This window comes from Hyaena hyaena, unplaced genomic scaffold (genome assembly GCF_003009895.1).
Source record: "Hyaena hyaena isolate Hyena2069 unplaced genomic scaffold, ASM300989v1 scaffold_58, whole genome shotgun sequence".
Lineage (NCBI taxonomy): Eukaryota > Metazoa > Chordata > Mammalia > Carnivora > Hyaenidae > Hyaena > Hyaena hyaena.
The window spans coordinates 3,527,091-3,546,856 of record NW_024080689.1 but is presented as its reverse complement, the minus strand read 5'-3'; the positions used below and the strand labels follow the sequence as shown (position 1 = coordinate 3,546,856).

At 62.5% G+C, this 19,766-nt stretch overlaps 1 protein-coding gene and 2 non-coding genes across 3 annotated transcripts; all 3 read right to left on the bottom strand.

Moving 5' to 3' along the window:
• Positions 1 to 2,847: 2,847 nt before the first annotated feature.
• TRNAS-CGA lies at positions 2,848 to 2,929 on the bottom strand. The gene has a single exon. It is a non-coding gene; the product is annotated as a tRNA-Ser (tRNA).
• A 471-nt stretch (positions 2,930 to 3,400) lies between these two features.
• On the bottom strand, positions 3,401 to 3,474 carry TRNAT-AGU. The gene has a single exon. It is a non-coding gene; the product is annotated as a tRNA-Thr (tRNA).
• Positions 3,475 to 3,879: 405 nt separating this feature from the next.
• On the bottom strand, positions 3,880 to 18,707 carry PER1 (period circadian regulator 1). The gene is given in 23 exon segments (XM_039231499.1): positions 3,880 to 4,744; positions 5,127 to 5,277; positions 5,584 to 5,773; positions 5,929 to 6,115; positions 6,557 to 7,164; positions 8,050 to 8,292; positions 8,845 to 9,021; positions 9,238 to 9,374; positions 9,471 to 9,642; positions 9,771 to 9,876; positions 10,049 to 10,180; positions 10,402 to 10,510; positions 10,599 to 10,752; positions 10,918 to 11,024; positions 11,106 to 11,184; positions 11,592 to 11,734; positions 11,864 to 11,915; positions 12,030 to 12,231; positions 12,325 to 12,446; positions 12,545 to 12,699; positions 12,794 to 12,892; positions 12,982 to 13,401; positions 18,635 to 18,707. Coding segments are annotated over 22 exon segments (3,876 nt in total). The 5' UTR covers positions 13,257 to 13,401; positions 18,635 to 18,707; the 3' UTR covers positions 3,880 to 4,468.
• Positions 18,708 to 19,766: the final 1,059 nt, after the last annotated feature.

Below are 19,766 nucleotides of genomic sequence, written 5' to 3'. Positions count from 1 at the left end.
ACTTTTAATTTTTATATCACGTCAAGCCTCCGCAAAGGCCCACTGATTGTTTACATCTGCCCCATTTGCTTTGTGCTTTCTCTCCAAATACAACATGGATAGAAAATAGTTGCTTTTGATGGGTGTTTGGGTGGTTCAACTGGTTGAGGGCTCAACTCTTAGTTTCGGCTCAGGTCATCATCTCACCGTTTGTGGGTTCGAGCCCCAAGTCAGGCTCTGTGCTTGGGATTCACTCTCTCTGCCCCTCCTCCACTCGTGCTGTCTCTCTTTAAACAAACTTAAACAAAAGAAAGAAAATATTTGTTTTCTTTGGAAGTACACTGGAGACATTAGGCCCCTTTGCCCCCAATTATTGGCTGTATCTTTCCCAAGAACAAGGACATTCACAACATCGTAGTACAGTTATCAATATCAAGATATAAAAATTAATATGATGCCATTATTTAGCCCCCAGTCCATATTCAAATTTCCTCAAGTGTTTCAGTGATTTCCTTTATAGCTTTTTTTGTCCTCATCCAAGATCCAGTCCAGGATCGCGTGGTCGCATTTAGTTGGTAGGTCTCTTCCGTGTCATTGAATCTAGAAGAATCTGTTGTTAATCTTCACAGTGTTGGAAGAGTCCAGCATTATTTCGGAGCTTGTCCTTCCGTTTGGTTTGTTAGATGTCTCCTCATGGTTAGAATCAAGTTATTCAGATTATGTATTGGGGGCGGGAGCATCACAGAAGCGACGGTGTGTCTTCCTCAGTCTTCCGAATCGCGTCAGAAGACACATGCCAGTTTGTGTTAATACCGAGACACTGACTTTGATCGCTCAGTTGGATGGCATTGGGCACATCTGTCCACTGTAAAGTTATCATACCCCCCCCTCCCCAAATAGTAGTTGACGTGTACTTTGTGGGAAAACACTTTGAGACTCTGCTACGTACAACCCATCAACCACCACTCCAGTAGCCAGTGGCGATTTCTCACTCCAGCACTGCATCTGTATTTATTAGTTGGCAGTTGACTATAAAAAAGAGCTATCTATCCCCTTCCTTCCCATTTTATTTCTTTTGGAGTCTTACTTGATTCAGTGAATCGTAGTCCATCACAATCTTCCTATATTTTAATGCTCAGATTGTCCCAGAGTTAGCCAATGGGAGCTCCTTGAACTGTAACCCTGAGCTGTTGTGTCTTTTTTTTTTTTTAATAGATGCTCAATATGCTTTGAGCATTTCTTTACTTTCCTGTGCAACAAGATGTTCCAAGATCATCTTATAATTCCCTAACCTGGAATCAGCCCTTTTTCCTAGGAGCCCTGGTTCATTTCTAGCAGAGAGCGGTAGTTAGTAACCAATATCTCGGCACCTGGTGTGTTTATTGCTACCTGTGTGTCTTTCCTCCCAGGCTCTCAGTGGAAAGAGCTAGGAGGTATATGTATGTTTATATGTTGTGTATGTGTGTACATTTCTTTCTGTATCTACACACATTAAAAGCCATGAATGCCTCTTGATACCCCATTGGAAGATTTCAAAGAGAGGAAGGACAGAATCTGATGTATGTTTCAAAAGGATCACTATGCCCAGTGTGTTCAGAGGAGACTGTAAAGGAACAAGAGCTGAAGCAAGGAAATAATTCAGGGGCTATTGTAACAATCCGAGTGAGACACGTGGGGGAACTTGGACCAGGGTGTGGTGGTGATGTTTTGACAAGCAGTCACGGTTTTTTAAAACCTGTTTTAAATAAGAAATTGCTGACTGATTTGATGTGGAGTGTGTGTGTGAGAAAAAGAATCGGGGTGACCCTAAGGTTTTTAAAACCCTGACCAACTAAAGAAATGAAGTTTTCCTTTACTGAGCTACAAAGTGTGTAGGTGAAGTTCATTTGGGGGAGGCCAGGAATGGGTTTGGCCATCTTTTTGTGATTCCCTATTAGATATCCAAGTGGAAATGATAAGTAGATACTAATGTATATGCATCTGTAATTTGGAGAAGAGATCTGGAGCTGGAGATGAACATTTTGGATGTATTGACGTATTATTCGTTGAGATTTAAAGAGTACAGATAGAGAAGAGGTTGGAAAACTGAGCCAGTGGGAACCCTCCGACATTTGACAATCTCGAAGGTGTTCACCCAGCCAAGGAGTCTGTGCTTGAGCTGCTAACGATGTAGAAGGAGTATCAGAAGAGTTGGGGTGTCCCAGAGGGCAGTGGAGAGAGTAGGCCTCTGGGTCAAGGCTGCCAAGAAGCGATCGATGGGCTTAGCAATGCGACGGTCACTTGGTAACCTTACCAAGAGCATCTTGGATGAATGGGGTGGGGGAGGGGACTTGATTAGAGGGGTTCCAGGGAGAATGGGGACACGGAATGGGGGAGCGTGGGTGTATGGTAGCTGAAGGGGTGTGTGTGGGGTGCAGCGAGGCCTATGTTGTCCGGGGCGAGGGGGGGCGCCGGCGGGGAAGGGACGACCACAGGCGGGGGTGGGGTCATCTCTTCAGAACGCCCTAGCTTCTCGGTGACCCACAAAGGCCGAGGGAGGATAATGGGCCTCGTGGATTGGGTTGAGAGGAGAGAGGCGCAAACAACCTCGGAGGAGACGGGCGGGAGGCCGGGTAAGTGAAGCGCAATACGCCGGGGGAACAGCATTGAGCAGCCTGCTGGGCTCGGTGACGGGAGGAACCTCGGAGCGGCGGTTCAGGGACACGGTCGCCGGAGCGTAAGGCCCGCGAGGGGGCGCTCGCGGGCTGGTCGCGGGTGGCTGCGTCCCGGAGAATAAAGGCTGGATCGTTCCCCCTCGGGAAGGGGGCGCTAGAAAAACGAAGGGCTTTCTCCTCCGAAGGCAGGAATACCCACTCCCAAAAGTACACACGCTGTGAGCAGGATTCGAACCTGCGCGGGGAGACCCCATTGGATTTCGAGTCCAACGCCTTAACCACTCGGCCATCACAGCCGCGTGCGGCTTCGGGCCTGCGCCACTATAGCTGCCTATCAACGGGCCCGCCTCCCGCTGGTCCCGCCCCTCCGCCTAGAGACGCCTGTGCGCGTGCGCCTCCCCGCGGCGGCGCGGGCCGCGCCTCCCTTCCAGCCGCCGGAGGTCCAGCTTCCGGAAGCGGCGGTTCCCGCGCGGTCCCCCTCTGCCGCAAGCCTCAGGGCGGCCCCAGCAAAATGAGCCAGAACCCGAACCCAAGCCCAGGGTGCCGTGCCCTTGAACGCGCAGGATGCCCGCGTCACTCCCGGGTCCTGAAAGCGAACTGGGAGTCAGCCCCCCAGTTCACACTAAAAGTGCGCTGGAGCGTAAGCTCAAGGTGGGAACGGCTTGGTAAGAATAAGAATCTCATGAAAGGCGCGACGGAAAGATCCTCGGAGGGGGTTGGAGACGCGTTGCCCTCGGAGCAATAATATACCGCCTCTTGCGGCCCCCAGGCACCGCTGGGATTCGAACCCAGGATCTCCTGTTTACTAGACAGGCGCTTTAACCAGCTAAGCCACGGCGCCGGCGGAAGGCGCTCCGCGTCTGGAGTTAGAACTGCTTCGGGGAGTCAGTGTGTGAGAAACACCACAGAGCGGGGGTCGCCGCGGGTTCCCCTCCCCGCCCAGGTCCTGAGCCGCAGGATTAACTCCCGCCCCTCCTTTCTCCCACACCCTGGGGGCCCAGCTTGACCCTGGTGGGGCACGTGACTTCCCGTCCCTCTCGGTCGGGCACCTGTCCGCGCTGGAGCTCGCTCCAATCCTAGGCGCAAGCCGCCCCCCTCCCCCGCCCACGACAGACCCAGCTGGAAAGCAGGGCAGGGGGTCGCCCACGCTCGCCGCTCGCCGCCACCTCCCTAGGATTGTGGCCACACCCCTCCACCAAGAGCTCGCTTCACCCGCCCCTAAACTTCATTCCACAAATTCCTGGGCTTTTTTTTTTTTCTTTTTGTATTAAAAAATAACAGACACAATATCAAAAACACAAATGCCATCGGTAGAGGGTACAGCTGAGAACACCTGGGTCCCACCTGAGGGGCAGCACCAGGGACTCCATGGTCCACCAACGTCCCCCACCCTGGAGCAGCTAGGGGTTCGGACCGCTGGGTCCTGCTTGGGCCTCGGGCCCTCCTCCTCTCTTCTAGGGAGGAGGTGGGAGAGGGCTATCTCCCCCAATAAATAAGTGCAGCCCCAACCGTCCGGGACCAGGACTCAGGCTCAGCCAGGGTTTGGAGAGACTTCAGCAGCTGGTCAGCAACCTCGTCCAGAAGGAAGGTCTCCTCACCAGGGGGAGGAGAGGAGACTTCTCCGGGCTGGGCTCAGCTGAAGAATCCCACCCTCTACCCTAAGAAGCCAGAGGCTGCCCCCGACTCCTGGGCTGCCGATGGGGGTCCGGCCCCCGAAGCGGGAGAAGCTGGGGCAGTTTCCTATCGGTTGGTCCAGCCATGTCTGCGTTCGGAGAGGCGGAACAAGGGAGAAGGAAGCTTCTCATGCACTCCCGGAGGTGGCCTCAAAACATGGTCTAGCTGGTGCCATTTTCTGTGGCAGGTAAGGCTGGATCGGATGGGCTCCCACCTTGCTCCTCCTCCTCCATGGCCAGGTCCTGGGAGCTTGAGGCCCTGGCCCCAGCTTGAGCCCCAGCCTCTTCTCCGCCCTCCCCCTCGCCACCGCCGCCGCCGCCGCCACCCTCGCCTCCGCCCTCCTCCATGGGCTCCAGTCCCAGTCCATCCAGTTCCGAGAAGAGCGGGTCATCAGGGTGGCCGGGGTCTCGGGTGCTACTGCCGCAATCCACACAGGCCTCAGAGGGAGAGAGCGGAGAGGTCAGACAGGGTGCTCCCTATCCAGCTACCCTGCCAGCCCATCCCAGGAGCACTCCCCCAAATGTGCTCCCAAAGAAACCCCAGTCCACACAGACACACATGGACCAGCAAGACTAAAAATGTACCGAGCCCTGTTATCTGGACCCCACTAGGAGACCATCACAACGGCCGTCAGCACGGGACAGGCCCAGGACGGGCCTGCAAAGCCTAAGGTGATGAAATCCCATCTAACCCGGCTGGAAACCTGAGTGGAATTAACACCTTTCAGGATGAAACACCCAAGGACAGTCAATGGGGGGCAGGGGATCGGCCCCTGAGCCTTTAACCTTCCAACCTGAGCCCAATCCCTCCATCTCTCACCATCACATCGAGGGCTCGAGGCAGCTGACCCTTCCGGACCCAGGAATGCACGGCACCCAGTTCCCTGCGCTGGTCCTCGGAGAAGCGAGGCTGCTGCTTCTGCATGGCCCGGAGCCGCTCCCGGTCCTGCTTGAGCACTGAGGCCGTGTCCCTGCCCGGGGAAGGGGTTCAGAAGGGAGAGGCTGAGAGCCAGGCCCAAGGTCTGTGAGGCGGCCCTTCTCCCTCCAAGGCAGGTGGCCACCCGCAGCCTCACGCTCCTCCTCTCAACCCGGCCTCGGGGAGTTCCAGACGCGGAGAAGCTGTCCTCAGCCTGGTGGGAACGAGTGAGGGCGGGGGTCCCAGGGGCCGGGGCCAGGGCCAGCCCCAGGAAAGAAAATCCCAAGCTCAGTGGAAAGGGGGGAGCTAGCTTCCCCACACCTCCGAAAGGGGGGCGGTGGCGGCCCCTGAAACTCCTCACCTGGAGGGCACCTGATAGGTCATCATGACGCGCTGGTCGGCGTTGGCCATGAGCAGCCAGATGGGATCCTGGAGCACGTACTTAATGACTTGGTCCCCAGGCTCAGCCCGGGCCTGGGCGGCCCCAGCTTCGGCCTCCGAAGAGTCGACGCTGCCAAAGTACTTGCTCGTGTGGCTGCTCTGACTGCTGCCTGCAAAGCGGAGGGCCCGGCCGCCGGCGTCAGGCCTCCCGAGCTGCCCTCCGGGCCACGTCTGCAGCCCACCGCCCACCGGCCTGGGGAAGCGGGCCCGGCCTCCCGACTCCCCCCCCACCCCCGCACCGCCCTCCCCTGGGGGGGGCACGCACGCGTGATGCTGGCTGAGGTGCTGCCTCCCTCGTGGGAGCCTGCGCCGGACCCAGAGCCCAGGCCGGAGCCCAAGGAGCCCGAGGCGGCAGAGCCGGTGCCGGACCGCGAGTCCTCCTGCAGCAACAACTCCAGCAGGTCGCTGGAGCCCGACAGCGCGTCCTGATTGGACGACTCCGTGACCTCCACCTGGGGGGGGGGGGGCAGGGCGAGATTAAGGGGTCAACACCCAGGCTTCTCTCCACGTGCTGCCACTGGATGGGGGACACGCCCAGCCCCAGTGGCCTCTGTCCCCACTCTGTGACAGTGGGGCCAGGATGAGAGAGGAGAGAGCTGGCCCAGAGGAGGAGCGGGACGCCGGACCCACCCAGGAGGCGCGTGCGCTCTCAGGCGTTATTGAGCCGTCCTCGCCACCGGCTGGGATGGGACTGTCCCTACACCACAGACCAGGCGGCCTCCTTCAGAAGTTCAGCCTGGGTCTCCCACCCTGAGACACCATCTCCTGGAGATGGAAGCCAGGCAGGCAGAGGACAGGGTGCAAAGTGCAAGTGCAAAGTGGAGAAGGAGCGAGGGGAAGGGGGGCTGTGAGGGGGTCCTGGTAAACGAACACAGGGGGTGGTCGGTGCTCACCAGTCTGGCCTCTGGCTCCGCAGCCTCCTCACTGGGAGGCGGGGGCCCGGCACTGCTCCCAGCGCCCCCCGCAACAGCACCCCCTTCCGCACGGGGGGGCTCCTCCAGCTGCAGCAGATTTAGCTGGAGTGGGGAGCTGCATCTTGAGTTGAACAGGGGAGAGTCCGGCCGGCGGGGAGGGCTGGGGGGCGGCGGGGGCAGGGACGGAGAGGGGGAGTGGGAGGCCGGGGTCGGAGGCCCTTCAGCGGGGGTCTGGGGTACCCCATAGGGATAGCTGGACGGGGTCGGGAACAGGTAGTTAGGGAGCACCAAGGCTACCATGGGGGTCACTAGGGGGGCGGGGAAAGCCGCAGGGGGTCCAGAAGCAGGGGCGGAGGGAGGGGGGTGGGGGCCTCCTCGTGGGAACACCGGCAGAGGGTAGGGCTGGACCACGGCTGGGAAGGAGGCAGTTGCTGGTGGGGGCGGCCAGGGGGCAGAGGGCGGCACGGGGGACGGGTGGGAGGCGTAGCAAGGCGCTTCGGCCCGGGGGGTCTGGTGGTGGCGCGAGCGCTTGGCTTTGGATCGGCAGTGGTGTCGGCGACCGGGGGGTGCGGGGCCGTGGTGGCAGCCTGTGGGGAGAGACCAGGGTTAGCAAGGGCCTCAGCCTGGGGGTCGGCAGCCCTGCCACCTGCCCAGCCCTGCCACTCTGACCGGCGAGAGGGTAGAAGGCCCCGGAGAGAGTCCAGCTTCCGGGTCACACAGCAAGTAGGGGACGCAGGGGAGGGGAGGGGACCTTCAGGGAAGAATCACAGGAGGCAGGGCCAGGGGGATTTATTGCAAAAGATGCTCGGGAGGGGAAAGGTTACAAGTGGGGCGGAGCAGAGGGGCTACAGAAGACAGAGACGCCTGGCAGATGGGGGGAAGCAGGGAGGGTCTGCGGACGAGCGGGCAGGCGGCTCTGGTCCATCCCCCAAACTCCCGTAGCCTGGGCGCCGCTTCGGCCCGGGCCCGTCGAGGCTGCACTCGGCCTAGCTTGAGGTGGACTGACGCGATGGGCGGGGAAGCCCAGGCCGGAGTCCCGCGTCCGCCTGCGGGGAGCCTCTCTCAGGCACCTGGAGGGCTGACATCCCGCCCTTGAAGCCCCGAGCCCAGCAGGCGTCCCGGGTCGCCTGGCCTGTGTGTGGCCTGCAGTCTACGTGGGTTTCTACGCAGCAGCAGCTCCGTCACAAGCGGGCATGCTTCGGCCCCTGCCCCCAGCTGGGCTTGAAAGAGCTCACCTGGAGCAGGGCACTCGGCCTGCCTGGCTCAGCGCCACCCCCCAGGGCTGCCCTCCTCTGGCTGTAGCCTGGAGCCCCGGCCCCGTGGGGAGACGCTGGCGAGGGGCCTGTCCCTAAGCAGGGCCCGGGGTCCCTGGAGCGGGAATGTCTCCCACAAGACCCCCCCGCCCCCCACCCCCGACCGTCTGGTCCTGGACTGGGCAGAGGGCGAGGCTCGGGGCTGTCCTGGGCGGCTACCTCGCTCGCCAGGGGCCAAGGGGGCCGGGGAGGAGCCGTCGAGTCCACGCAGTCGGCTGAGGTCTCGGAAGCGGCTGAGGAAGGCCTGCTCCTCCTTCTGTGTGTGCAGGGACAGCACGGCCTTGGTCAGGCCCACCGGGCGGTAGGCATCTGGGGCCGGGTCGGGGGCTACCGTGGGGCTGGGGGCTGGGCTGGGGGCTGGGCCTGGAGCCAGGCCAGGCAGGTCCTCCATCATGATGATATCTAAGGAAGGCGAGACGGGAGAAAAGGTCATTGCAGTCACCTCAGGGGTCAGTACATCCACGACCTCCCCGTCCAACAGCCCCGCCAGCCCCTGGCCTCTGCCCCACAGCCCAGCCTGTGCCCTCCGTGGCCCCCTTGGCCTCCTCCCTGCTGAAGACTGGGTCTGAGCCCTCTTCTCCATGCCAAGTGGTCCCAGAGTGAGAGAGAACACTTAGTCCCTCCAGTGACAGTCCCATAGAAGGGAAGCTCACTCCTTGCCCTCCCCTCACGCGTCCTCCCCTTAAGGGGTTCCCTACAGTCCCTGTCCTTGGTCCCTCTGTGGACAGCACCTCGGAGCCGAACCCCCCACCCCAGACCTGGTGTGCGAACCGACAGTGAGAATACGGAGAAACAAAGCAGCGAAGGCCGGCGGGGCTGGACGGCAAGCAGCAGCCCCGAGCTAGGAGACCTCCTTCTCTCCGTTAGGGGCCAGACGGGGAAGGGACGGACGGGCGGGCAGGAGGGAGGTCTGGCTGGGGGACCGAGCGGAGCCCCCTCACTCCGCGCCCATACCCGACTCCGGGGGCTTCTTGTCTCCCACATGGACGATGGTGGAGCTGAAGCTACACTGACTGGTGACGGACACCACGCTCTCTGCCTTATTGGCCAGTGCGAGCGGGCTCAGGGCGCCTCCCACCACCGGCTCCTTCTGTGGGGCGGCCCCCTCCCCGGGCAGCACTGTCGACGCATCTGTGCGGAGAGATGGCACCAGTTACCCCCAGGAGGCTGGGAGGGGGGATCCCAGGGAAGTGGGGGAGGCACGGACAGGACAGAGGACTCCGCAAATCTGAAAGCTGGGAGGGGGCGGGGCAGAGTGAGGTGGGGGCCCTGAAGGCAGAAATGCAGAGACCCGGGGCCAGTGGGCCGGGCGGGGCAGAGGGGGCAGGGCGTGCACCGGGTCTTTACCTTTCTTGGCCCCCAGAGGGACCGGACCTGTCCTCTGCTTGTCATCATCGGAGGCTGAAGAGGTGGTGCAGGAGGAGGACGAGGCACATTTACGCTTGGCCTTGGCCGTGCTGGGAATGTTACAGCTCTCTAGATACCTGTGGGGCGGGGTGCCAGAGGGCATGAGGGCGGGGCTTGAGGTGCCAGCGTGGGAGCCAGGGCCCAAGTGGGAGAAGGTTCCAGGGCTGCCTGACCTGAGGATGCTGTCCAAGCAGTTGATCTGCTGGTAGGAACAGCCGTTGGCTTCTTTCCTCTCCGCCTCCTCAGGGGTCAAGGTGAGTGGGGCCTGGGCTGGCGCAGGGACTATCTCCAGTTCTGGGTCTGGGGACTGGCAGGAAAGGGTCTTGGCCTTGAAGGTGCCTGTGGCTGCACCATGGAGAGAAAAAAGGAGAGACAAGCTCCTCTGGGTTGGGGTGAAGGTCAGGGTGAAGGTCGGGGGGGCCCCCCCAGTCTCAGGCTCACCCACACCCACACCCACACCCACACCCACTCACCAGGGAGGCGGGGCCTCGGCGGGGGCCATGCGCGGGACTCGATGAAAAGCTGCTGTCCCTGATGCTTCACCAGGTGCACGTCCTTACAGATCTGCTGGAAGGTCACCTGCAGGACGGAACAAGGCAGTGTCACGGGCTCAGGGCACAACGTAACGAAGGGCACCGGTGGGGAGGCACTGGGGCCACGGTGTGAGCACGACCGGAAGGGAAAGGCACAGGAACCGGGCCTGGACAGGGGAACGCGGCACGAGATGGCAAAGCAGGGGAGGGACACTCACCGGGGCGGGAGGCCCAGGCCCCTCAGCGTCGCCCCCGTTGCTATCGCTGGAGGAGCCAGGGCTGAGGAGAGGGCCCGGCGAAGCGGCGGGGCCGACCCCGCACAGCCCCGTGGGGCTGGGACTGTGCACCGGCTGAGGCAGGGAGAGAACCTGGTTAGAGGTCTCAGCCCTGCTCCCCACCCCCATCCCTGCCTCATCTCGGAGCACCGCCCCTCCCCTCCCGGCCCCGCCCCCGCCCTGCCTCAGCTCCGACCCCGCCCCTCCACTGCCGGCCCCGCCCCCCGCCCCTGCCTCAGCTCCGGCCCCGCCCCCCACCCCTGCCTCGGCTCCGAGTCCCGCCCCTCGACATTCACCTGTAACAGCAGCCGGTGGATCTGCTCAGATAGCTCCTGGATATCAGCGTCCAGAGACAGAGCTGGGCTGGGGGCCGGAGGAGTGAACACGTCCTCATTCAGGGGCGCCCTGCAGGGTGGAGAAGGGTAAGTCAGGGCCCGCCCCCTCCCGCACGGTCCCAGCCCACAGGGCCAGCTCTGGGGTGCGGCCCACTCACGTGCGCACTTTGTGGCGTCCCAACACAAAGGCCACCTTGCGGCTCCAGGGGTGCACGAAGCCGGCCCAGCTGGTGTCCATGGTCACTTACTCCCCGTTCCGCGCACAGAAGCGGATGGGGGAGTGATCAAAGGGCTGGCCGGCCAACTGCAAGACTGAAGGAGGGAGACATGAGGGGAGGGTCGGCCCGAGGCAGAGCCCGGCACAGCAGAGGGCCGCCCGCTGGAGATCCAGGCCACCGGGGCCCGAGGGACAGCCGCAAGCACAGCAAGAGGGGCCCCGCGGGCAGCGGAGGAGGGAGTGCGGGACAGAGGACTCACTCTTCTTGTGGATGGCCAGCATGAGGGGCCGGTCCTCGGGGTGCAGAAACAGGAGCACTGGGGCCCCCAGGAGGTCCTGGGGGAGGTAGCCCAGCAGGGGGGCGGCCCTGCAAGGAGAGGGGGCATCAGAGAGTAGCCGTGGCCTTAGCCCGGGCGCCCCCACCGTTCCCTCCAGGTCCTGAACGAACCTTTCGTCCACGTCCTGGAAGAGGCAGCTGGGTGTGTGCCGGGTGGTGAAGATTCTCTTGTCGGGAGGGATCCGGGGAGCTGGGGCACAGAGAGTGAAGCCACGGGGTTTTCTCCAGAACGGACCAGCGTCTCGTCCCCCGCCACCCCCAGGCTGCCTGGGGCCCAAGCTGCTGGGAGGCCTCCCCACAGCTCTGTACAGGATCCTCTAGGCTGCAGAGATGGTCTAGACCATTCCTCCACCCCCACCCCCCACCCAGAGTGAAACAGAACCAAAGCATTCATCTTTCCCTGCTCCTAGCTCAGGCTGCTTACCCAATTCTCCCCCCACTAAAAGCGGACTCAAACCTTCGTCCTTAAGATTCCTTCTCTGTTCCAAGATTTAGGGACTGGGACCTGCCTCTCAGACTCACATCCTGCCTCCCCATGGGCGTAGAGAAATCACCCTTCCAACCACGCCCGCCAGGCCAGGCCCACCGCCCACTCACCTTCGTAACCCGAGTGGATGCGCTCCGCGATGAGCAGGCAGCACGGCTGCGCGGGGGCCCCGTCGGAGACCCGGATCTTGGTCACATATGGCGTTAGGCGGAATGGCTGGTACCGAGGCCCTGAATCCCGGTCAGGACCCCCTCTGGAAAGGCAGAGAAAGAGGCACGAGTGACTCTTCGTGGAGGGTCACCTACCCTTCACCTCAAGGTCATGGACCAGACAGCAAAGCAGTGGGGGTGGGGATGGTGGGAGGGGCTCTGCCCCCACCTACCTGATACGGCAGAAGACGGACTTCTCCTGGGTGAAGTCCTTGAGGCCTGAACCTGGAACAGACCAGGAGGGCACTGAGGACAGCCCCCCACCTCCTCCCTGGCCCCTCAGAGCAGGGGTTTCGTGGGACTGCTGGCCCCTCGCCCCCAAGCACTTGGGGACCTCACCTGCTGAGGCCCCGGCGCCCCAGGTGGGCAGGCGAGAGGGGGCAGTGGAGCCATAGAAGACACCCACGTCCTGGGGAGCCAGGAGCTCGGAGAAGCGGGCTCCCCGGAACACATCCCGCTTGCAGCGCAGCAGTGTACCCGCCTGCTCGGAGATGTAGACGATGCGGCCCGTCAGGAACGAGACCGCCACCGAGAAGGTGTCCTGGGCCGGAAAGAGAGGACAAAAGTAGACTCAGGAGCCACGCCAGGGAGGACGGGAGGCGCGTCGGGACGGAGGGGCCGGGCCGCGGCTGACCTGGTTGCGAAGCGTATACTCGGATGTGATGTGCTCCAGCTCCTCCAGGGTGTAGGTGGACATGTCCAGGGCACAAGGCTCACCCTCCTCCAGGCTCCACTGCTGGTAGTAGTCCTGGTTGGCTGCCGGGCGGAGGCGGTGAGGTATCTAGTGAGGAAGCTGCCCCCACCCCTTGGTGGCCCAGCCCCTGGCCATGGCCCTCCCAGGAGGCACCACTCACCCTGCACCTGCTTGACACAGGCCAGAGCATACTGCAGCGTGGCCAGGGTCCCAGAGCGGCCCTTGCCCCGGCGCTCGGGCGGCAGCCGAAGCTTGAGCTCCCGCAGAGCCGTCATGAGTTCCTTCTGGGTCCTCGCCCGCGCCGACTGCTCACTGCTGCAGGGCCCACAGGGAGGGAGGGGTACAGCTCTTAGCCCCAGATCGTGACCCCAGCCCCCAGCCCTCCTGTCTGGCCCTCACCCCCACGAACCTGCAGCCGCTGGTAGACGGGTTGTCCTGCTCCGAGCTGGCGCTCAGGAGGCTGTAGGCGATGGAGCTGCTGGGTGGGGATGGGCTCTGAGAGTTGGTGCTGGGGAGAAGCAGCAGGCCCACAGTGAGAAAGCGCCCAGGAGCAGGGGCCCCGCCCCCCCGCCCCCCAAGACCCTGTCGCCAGCACACCTCTTGCTGCTCTCGGTGGTCTCCAGCAGGGCCGAGTCCTTGCCGTTGCCAGACGAGGAGCTGTGCGAGCTCCGCTGGGAAGCGCCCCGGGACTCGGGCCCGTTGGACTCATTGCCGCTGGAGCCGTTGCTGTTGGCATCTGTGTCATCAGCAAGGCTGGGGCCGGGGCGGGACCGGTGCTGCGGCGGCCCGGGGGATGGGGCCCCTCCAGGGCAAAAGGATTCTCCCGGTCCGGAGTCCCCTCCCCCATCAGCCCCTTCTAGGGGGCCACTCATGTCTGGGTCATGGGGAGGGCAAGGGGGAAACAGGGCAGGCGGAGAGGCCACCACGCGCGCACGGGGGGGCCTGGCGGCCTGGCTGGGGGAGTGAGGTGGGAGATCCAAGGCTCTGAGGACTGAGAAGTTCGATCACACTCAGTACCTGGACAGGGAGACCAAGAAGAAGGGCGGGGAGAAGGGGGGGAGGTTAACTTTACAATCCTGCTGGCTTCACTCAGACTCTCCCGGGTCGGCTCCCAGGCCCCTAGGACCCAGGCTTGGGAGCCCCGGGGTAAGTTCTGTTTCCTATCCCCACTGGCGGTCCGCAGGTGGGAAGGGGCCTCTCTCCTGCCCTCCTCCACGTCCCCCGCCAGCGTGGCCTGGGAAAGGAAGAGCCTGAGTATTTGACGAGAACTATGGCCGTGAACCAAATCCTGGACGCTTCCCATCCTCAAATCCCCATCAGGCCCCCACTCCGCGCGGGACTCCAAGGCCTCAGAGCAGGGGGTATGCCCGTCGCCGCCTATATTTAGGCCTCCAGGCTAATTTTATCCGGGGGCGGCGCCACCCCCGCTGCACATGCGCACGGACATGCGCGGCCCCACCACGCGCTTCCGCCGCCGCCGCGGTCGCCAGGGAAACCGACGTCAGCAGCTGAGCTCAGCGGTTGCTGGAGGGACCAGGGGAGGGCGGGAGAGGCGACCCCTCCCCCATTTCCCGGCGGAGCCCAGGGATCGACCCACTCCCACACTGGCGGGCGCGGCCGGGGGTCGCCCACCTCTAAAACACCCCCACACCCTGGAGGGCTCGGTGAAAATAAGAAGAAGGGCTGCCCACGGGGTTCCCAGGGGCTGGCCTTGCTCCCCAGGGCAAAACACAACCGCCACCGCCCTCCGCGCAAAAGCTCCACAAGCCTGGCCTTCGCCTGCATCCCGGTCATTGTGGTCAAGACGACGCAGCCTGTCCTTCTCCGGGCCCCGCACCCTCGCCCGACCCCCAGGACTGAAGACGGCACCTGCCATTGTCAGGGACTCAGGAATCCTCTCGGTCCTCTACTTTTCTAGATTACCCCCCGCCCCGACACACTCCGCCCCCATTCGAAGCGGACACATTCAGCCCTGAGCAAGGGACGCACAACCAACCGCCAGCGGACAGTTCTTCCCCTACTCCTCGTCCAACCACACCCCCAACCCCCAGAGCCAGGAGAAAAAGGAAGGCTGTGGCCAACAGCAGGAACTAGCGCCGGGAACGGGATGTTCCAGTCCGAACCAGGCTTACATCACGGCCGGCGCAGGGCCAGGGCCTGGAGGGGGGAGCGCGGGCAGCGCGTAAAACCTGAAGGGGTCCCGGTGCCGGGGCAAAACCAGGGACCCCCGAGTGACAAGGAAGGCAGCGGCGGCAGGCCTGCCGAGGGTCGGACGTGGGGCCGGGGTAGCTGGGAGGAGAGGTCAAGGCCGGAGGTAAGGTAAGAGGATCAGGAGCGCGGACAGCCAGCATAGGGTTGCGAGGAACACCCACGTTCCCGAAGGCAGAGAGGGGGTGGGCAGCGGCAAGGAAGGCGGACTGCGGGTGAGCCGTCTGCGCGCCTGGGCCGAAGGCGGCGCATCGGGCTGGAGGTGGCGGCGGTCCGACTTGGGGCGGGAGACCGATCCCCGGGTGGCCCTGGAGATGCCTACCTGGCCGCGCGAGCGCCCTCCGGCCTCCTGCCCGCCGCCGTTGCAGCCCTCAGCCGAGTGGAAGCTTCGCGGGGCCAGGAGGCGGGTTGCATAATGCCAGGCACTGCCCCTCATTGGCCTCCTGCCGGCGGAGCCGCAGGCCCCGCCCCCGATTGGCTGGGGATCTCGTCCCGGCGCCTGATTGGCTACTGGCCCCTACTGAGGTCAGGGCTGTGTCACACACACGGGCGCACGTGGACCTGGGTGCTGGCGCTGAGCTGAGGGGCCCCAGACACCGCCACCAGCCAATGGGCGCCGGACGCCTTGCACAGTGAATAATGGAAGGCTGGGGAGGGGACGTGAGCTGCCCCTCTTCGAGGAAAATGCCTGGGCCACGGTAGGTGCTTAAAGATGTCTGTTTCCTGAACTGTCCAGCCCAGCACAACAGGACACCTTGGCCTTGCCAGAGGAGTGCGGACTCGGGGGGCGGGGAGGGGGCGGGCGGGAGGGGGGGAGGGCAAGCTAGATGACATGGCTGGTCCCCGGGAGGAGCGGGCCACACAGACATGCAGCTTGGCCTTTCCCGCGTTCCTCTCCCCAGCCTTGTCATCACAATAAAGCCATTTTACCCAGCCCCTTACTCTGACACTTCAAATTCTGTGGACGGCTGGGAGAATGACAATTGAGGGTCCCCGCGTAATAGGGGATGGAGTGCAGGGCAGGATGCAAACAACAGAAGGGGCAGCCAGAGCCAATAAGGGCTGTAAAGGGAAACAATGGCAGGTACTTCTGTACCCAATCAGAGAAAAGGTCTCCGGGCAGCCTACGTGGTGACTAGTGCTGCTTCTCTCCTCAGGATGCAGCCACCCACAGTTAGGGCTGCCCCAAAAGTGGGGGCCAGGAAGCCAGGACTACAGGGAACAAAGCCAGTGGCTGAGAGAAGAGACCAGCTGGGACCCTAGACAGACACAGGCAGTGTCAAGGGCTTCAGATCCCCACAACTGGGACAAGAGAAAGCCAAGGCCCTCATCTGTCACCTCTGTGTTTTCCCCAGAGCCCCCAGGACAGAACCTGATACATGGTAGATGCTCTATAAACACGGTGATTTTGTTAACAAGGAGAGATGGAGGAAGGGAAGCGGCCTCAGCAATGGAGAACGTGCTGGAAAATTATGCTTCCCCCCCCCCGCCCCCAAGGAGGGGGCAGAGCAGAACACAGAGTCCTAATTTGGGGAACTAAAGTGCCAGGCTGGGCTGGGGGGATCTGCAGTGACAGACCCCCTCCATCTAAGACTGAGAAGTAGTTCCTCTCAGGGGCCCCAAGCTGATGCTGACATAATCGGCTGGCGGTGCCCTCCCTCCCTGTCACGTGGCCTAAGCCTTCCTTAACAATGGTGTTCCCCGTGGAGGGGCAGGGGGAGGGCTCCGTGGAAAAGCTGGGACACAGGGATGTCATAAAATAACCCAGAAAAAGCCAAAGTCCAAAAACAGGGAAAACAGAGGATTCAGGGGCCTGGATTCTCGGTCTCGTCCCCTTGAAAACGTCTCTCCCGGATCCCCCCAACCCCCCCGAAGCCAGGTACTGTGGCCCAGTCCCTTGACTCCTTTTCAGACCCCTCTCCTCTGGAAACACGGTTTCTCTTCTTCTCCAGGTCTCCCCTGGGATCTGGGTGTGATCCCCGCTGACACAGGCCATGCGGGCTCTCCCACCCCCACCTCCATATCTACATTTTGCTTCTACAAAGGGGTCCAGCGCCCCAGCAGCCCCCACCTGCTCTCAAGGCCCCCGGTCATCCCGCCTCACAGTCCCCACAGTAACCGGGGCCCGCTGCCGTCAATGGAGGAGAGGGGGCGGGAGAGAGCGGTGACGTCAAAGCGGAGGAAGAGGGCGGAGCGAGGCAGCCGGGGAATGTGGGACAGGGAGGCTGGAAAGGCAGCGGTTTGGGAGGCGGCCAGCCCGAGAGGGCGGCGGCCAGCGCACTTGGGAACATCATGTTCTCTTGGCCGGTGGCCCAGGACATGCACCCAGCCCGGGCGCCTCCCCCAGCCAAAGACAGCCATCCTGTCCCAAAGCCAGGGATTCCTGGAGAGAGGATTAGGAGGAAGGGGTCCCCCGCCCCTACGCCTGGCTCTCTCCCCGAGACTCGCATCCGCCCGTCCCTCGGCTCGTTCGCACCGCTGGCACTGGCTTCCCCGTCGCCCCCCCCCTCCCAAACTGTACACATCTGCTGGCCCAGTCCCAAAGAGCTAGGGCGGGGAAGTTGGAGGCCCAGGTTCTGCGAGAGCACGCGCACCTTTGCTCCCTCCCCGAGGCCCCCCTCTGAGCCGGAATCTCTCGTTACTATGGCAGCGGAGGGAGAGGAGGAGGGGCAGGGAGAAGAATGGGTCTAGGATGAGGAAATCAAACTAGGACAGAGCAAGTGGCCCAGCCTGGGGCCTCGATCCTGCAAGAGGGATACACGGGTGGATTGAGGGTTTGGGCTGGTGCCTGACGACCAGAAGAACCGGGAAGAGGGAAATGGGGAGGGAGTCACCAACACTTGGCGCAGAAGCTTGAGAATGAGAATATAATTCCCAACCACAGCATTCCTGTCGCTGTTGTTTTGATATCTTACTGCCTTTTTTTTTTTTTTTTTAGCGAAACACACACGAAAACATGAGGCATCGTGCTAAGGACTACAGTATATTCTCTTATTTAATCCCCGGCACCACCCCGTGAGATGAGTATTATTATCCCCATTCCACAGAGTTACTAAACCTGCCTCCTGATATGTTCTCAGGCTCTTAACAAACGGAGCCCTGGGGCCAAATCTGAGCTCTGATAGTGTCCTGTCATTCTGGCGTCTTATCCTTTGGGAACCTGGGAATCCGGGCCTCTCAAATATCCAGCCGATTCCAAGTTTGGTGCCTGGGACACAGGCTCCATCCAGTCCCTCCGCTCCCTGGGCCCGGTCTCAGACGTTCGGTCTGCACTCCCCACATGCTCCCAGTCATCTCAGCCCGGGTTTACACATGCTCCCAAAGTCCTTGAGGTCACCCTAGCGGCCACCAGCCCCGGGGTCTCCTACGAACCTCAGGCCTGTTTGTGCAGAGAGTAAAGCACCCCGTTGGTGCCTGCTCACCCCCAGGAGCTCCAGATGACGCGTGCAGACACAATCTGCACAACACCGTCCTCCCTCCCAGGACTCAACAGTTGTACTCCACCTCTACTCCCGGGGGCGGGGGCGGCTCCGAGGCCCAACCCCTCCTCTTTAGACAAGAGAAAGACCATCTGAGCCCCAATGGGACTGGCTCGGAGTCACGCAGATCACCTCGCCACCCTCTAGCACCTGCCCTACCGGCGCCTCCCTCCAGCCCCCGAGTCCCGCTCTTTCAAGTGCCTAAGGCGCCCTATGCAAACAGTAGCCAAGCACTGGGACGGCCCCCACCCACCTTCAGGGATCCCCGTCCCCACACCACCCTCGCCGTGCCCCACCCTCCCAGGAACCCCTGGACCAGTCGGGATCCAGGTACCTAGGGCGCTGAGGAATGTGTCCGGTGTCCCAGCCTCCCGCCCTCGTCCGTCGAGGGCTGCGGAGTTCGCGCTCCCACTCCCCGCCAACCGTCAGAGCTCCCAACTGCGGCGATCCTGCATTCGCACGACCCTCCCCCAACTCCGTTGACAGCGCCCCTGAAAGAACACAGCCGCCGGGAGAGGCGCGCGCTGACCGCCGCCCACCTCCCCCCGCGCGCGAGCACTCACCCTCCGCACGCGCAGGGAGGCTACGGCGGCTTCCCGGCCCGGGCGCCAGCGCCCCGGACCAGCTCCGACGGGCCCGCCCCCCGGCCGCGCGGCCACGCCCCTCGAGCTCATTGGCCTAAGGGCGCCGACCCATGCCCCGCGCCGCGTGCGGCCGCCCGGCCCTCGCACAGCCACCATTGGCGCCTCCCGCCGCCGTCATCTCCTCATTGGTCAGCTTGCCAACCCGCAGTGACAGCTCCACGTGAGAGAGGGGCCGCCCCGGCGCGCTGATTGGGAGCCCGCCGGAAAGTCACGCCCCCATCCACTTCGGGAGTTCGTACTGGCTGTGGCAGCATCCTCCGACCTGCCTAGTTCGGGGACTCGAACGCCAGTCCAGCCCTCCGAACTTCCTCATAGGCTGAGAGGTCTCGGAGCTGTCGAGGACACGTGCCGGCGGTCTCACGCGGCAACTTGTTTACCTGGAAGCTGGGGATTTTCCTTGACGACACTCGTACCGAAGACTGCGGCGTCTGCGCAGGCGCAGCGAGTGTGACCTGCACGCAGGCGCAGATGTGAGCGGCGGTGGCGATGGTTGCGGGCGGGGGAGCTGTGTGCCGAGACCCGGCCGAGCTGTCCCGGGCGTGACAAGAGCGCCCCCAGCGCTGGCACTCGGGCCCTGGGTCCCTGAGGCCCCGGAAGCTGGAAGGTGCTGGCCTCAGCGGGGTCTGCAGATCTCAGCGCCGCGTGATGATGGGGATAGTGGTGAAGATGACGGATGGCTCCCGATGGTTTTCTGTGGACCGAGCCAGGCGCTTCTCACAAACCCGGAGACCGTCTCACTTACTATTATTCCGCCCTACAAATGAGACTGAGCTCCAGGGAGGTTACATAATCCGTCTGGGTTAACACTCCTGTCCGTAAGGGGGCCGAGATTTCAGCCCAGGGCCTTGACGCTATAAAGAAGGTGGGTCCTAGGGCGAACGAGAACCCTAAACCTGGAAAGGAGTCAGTAGATGAACGGCGAATACGCCCTGAGCACCTTATGGAACACAGGAAGCCCGAAATAAATGGTGGCCATTACTGTGATGACTGTGTCCCTGGTTAGAAGTCACCTGGGCCTCTTGGAACGTCTATTTGTAAAAGCGTCCTCGGC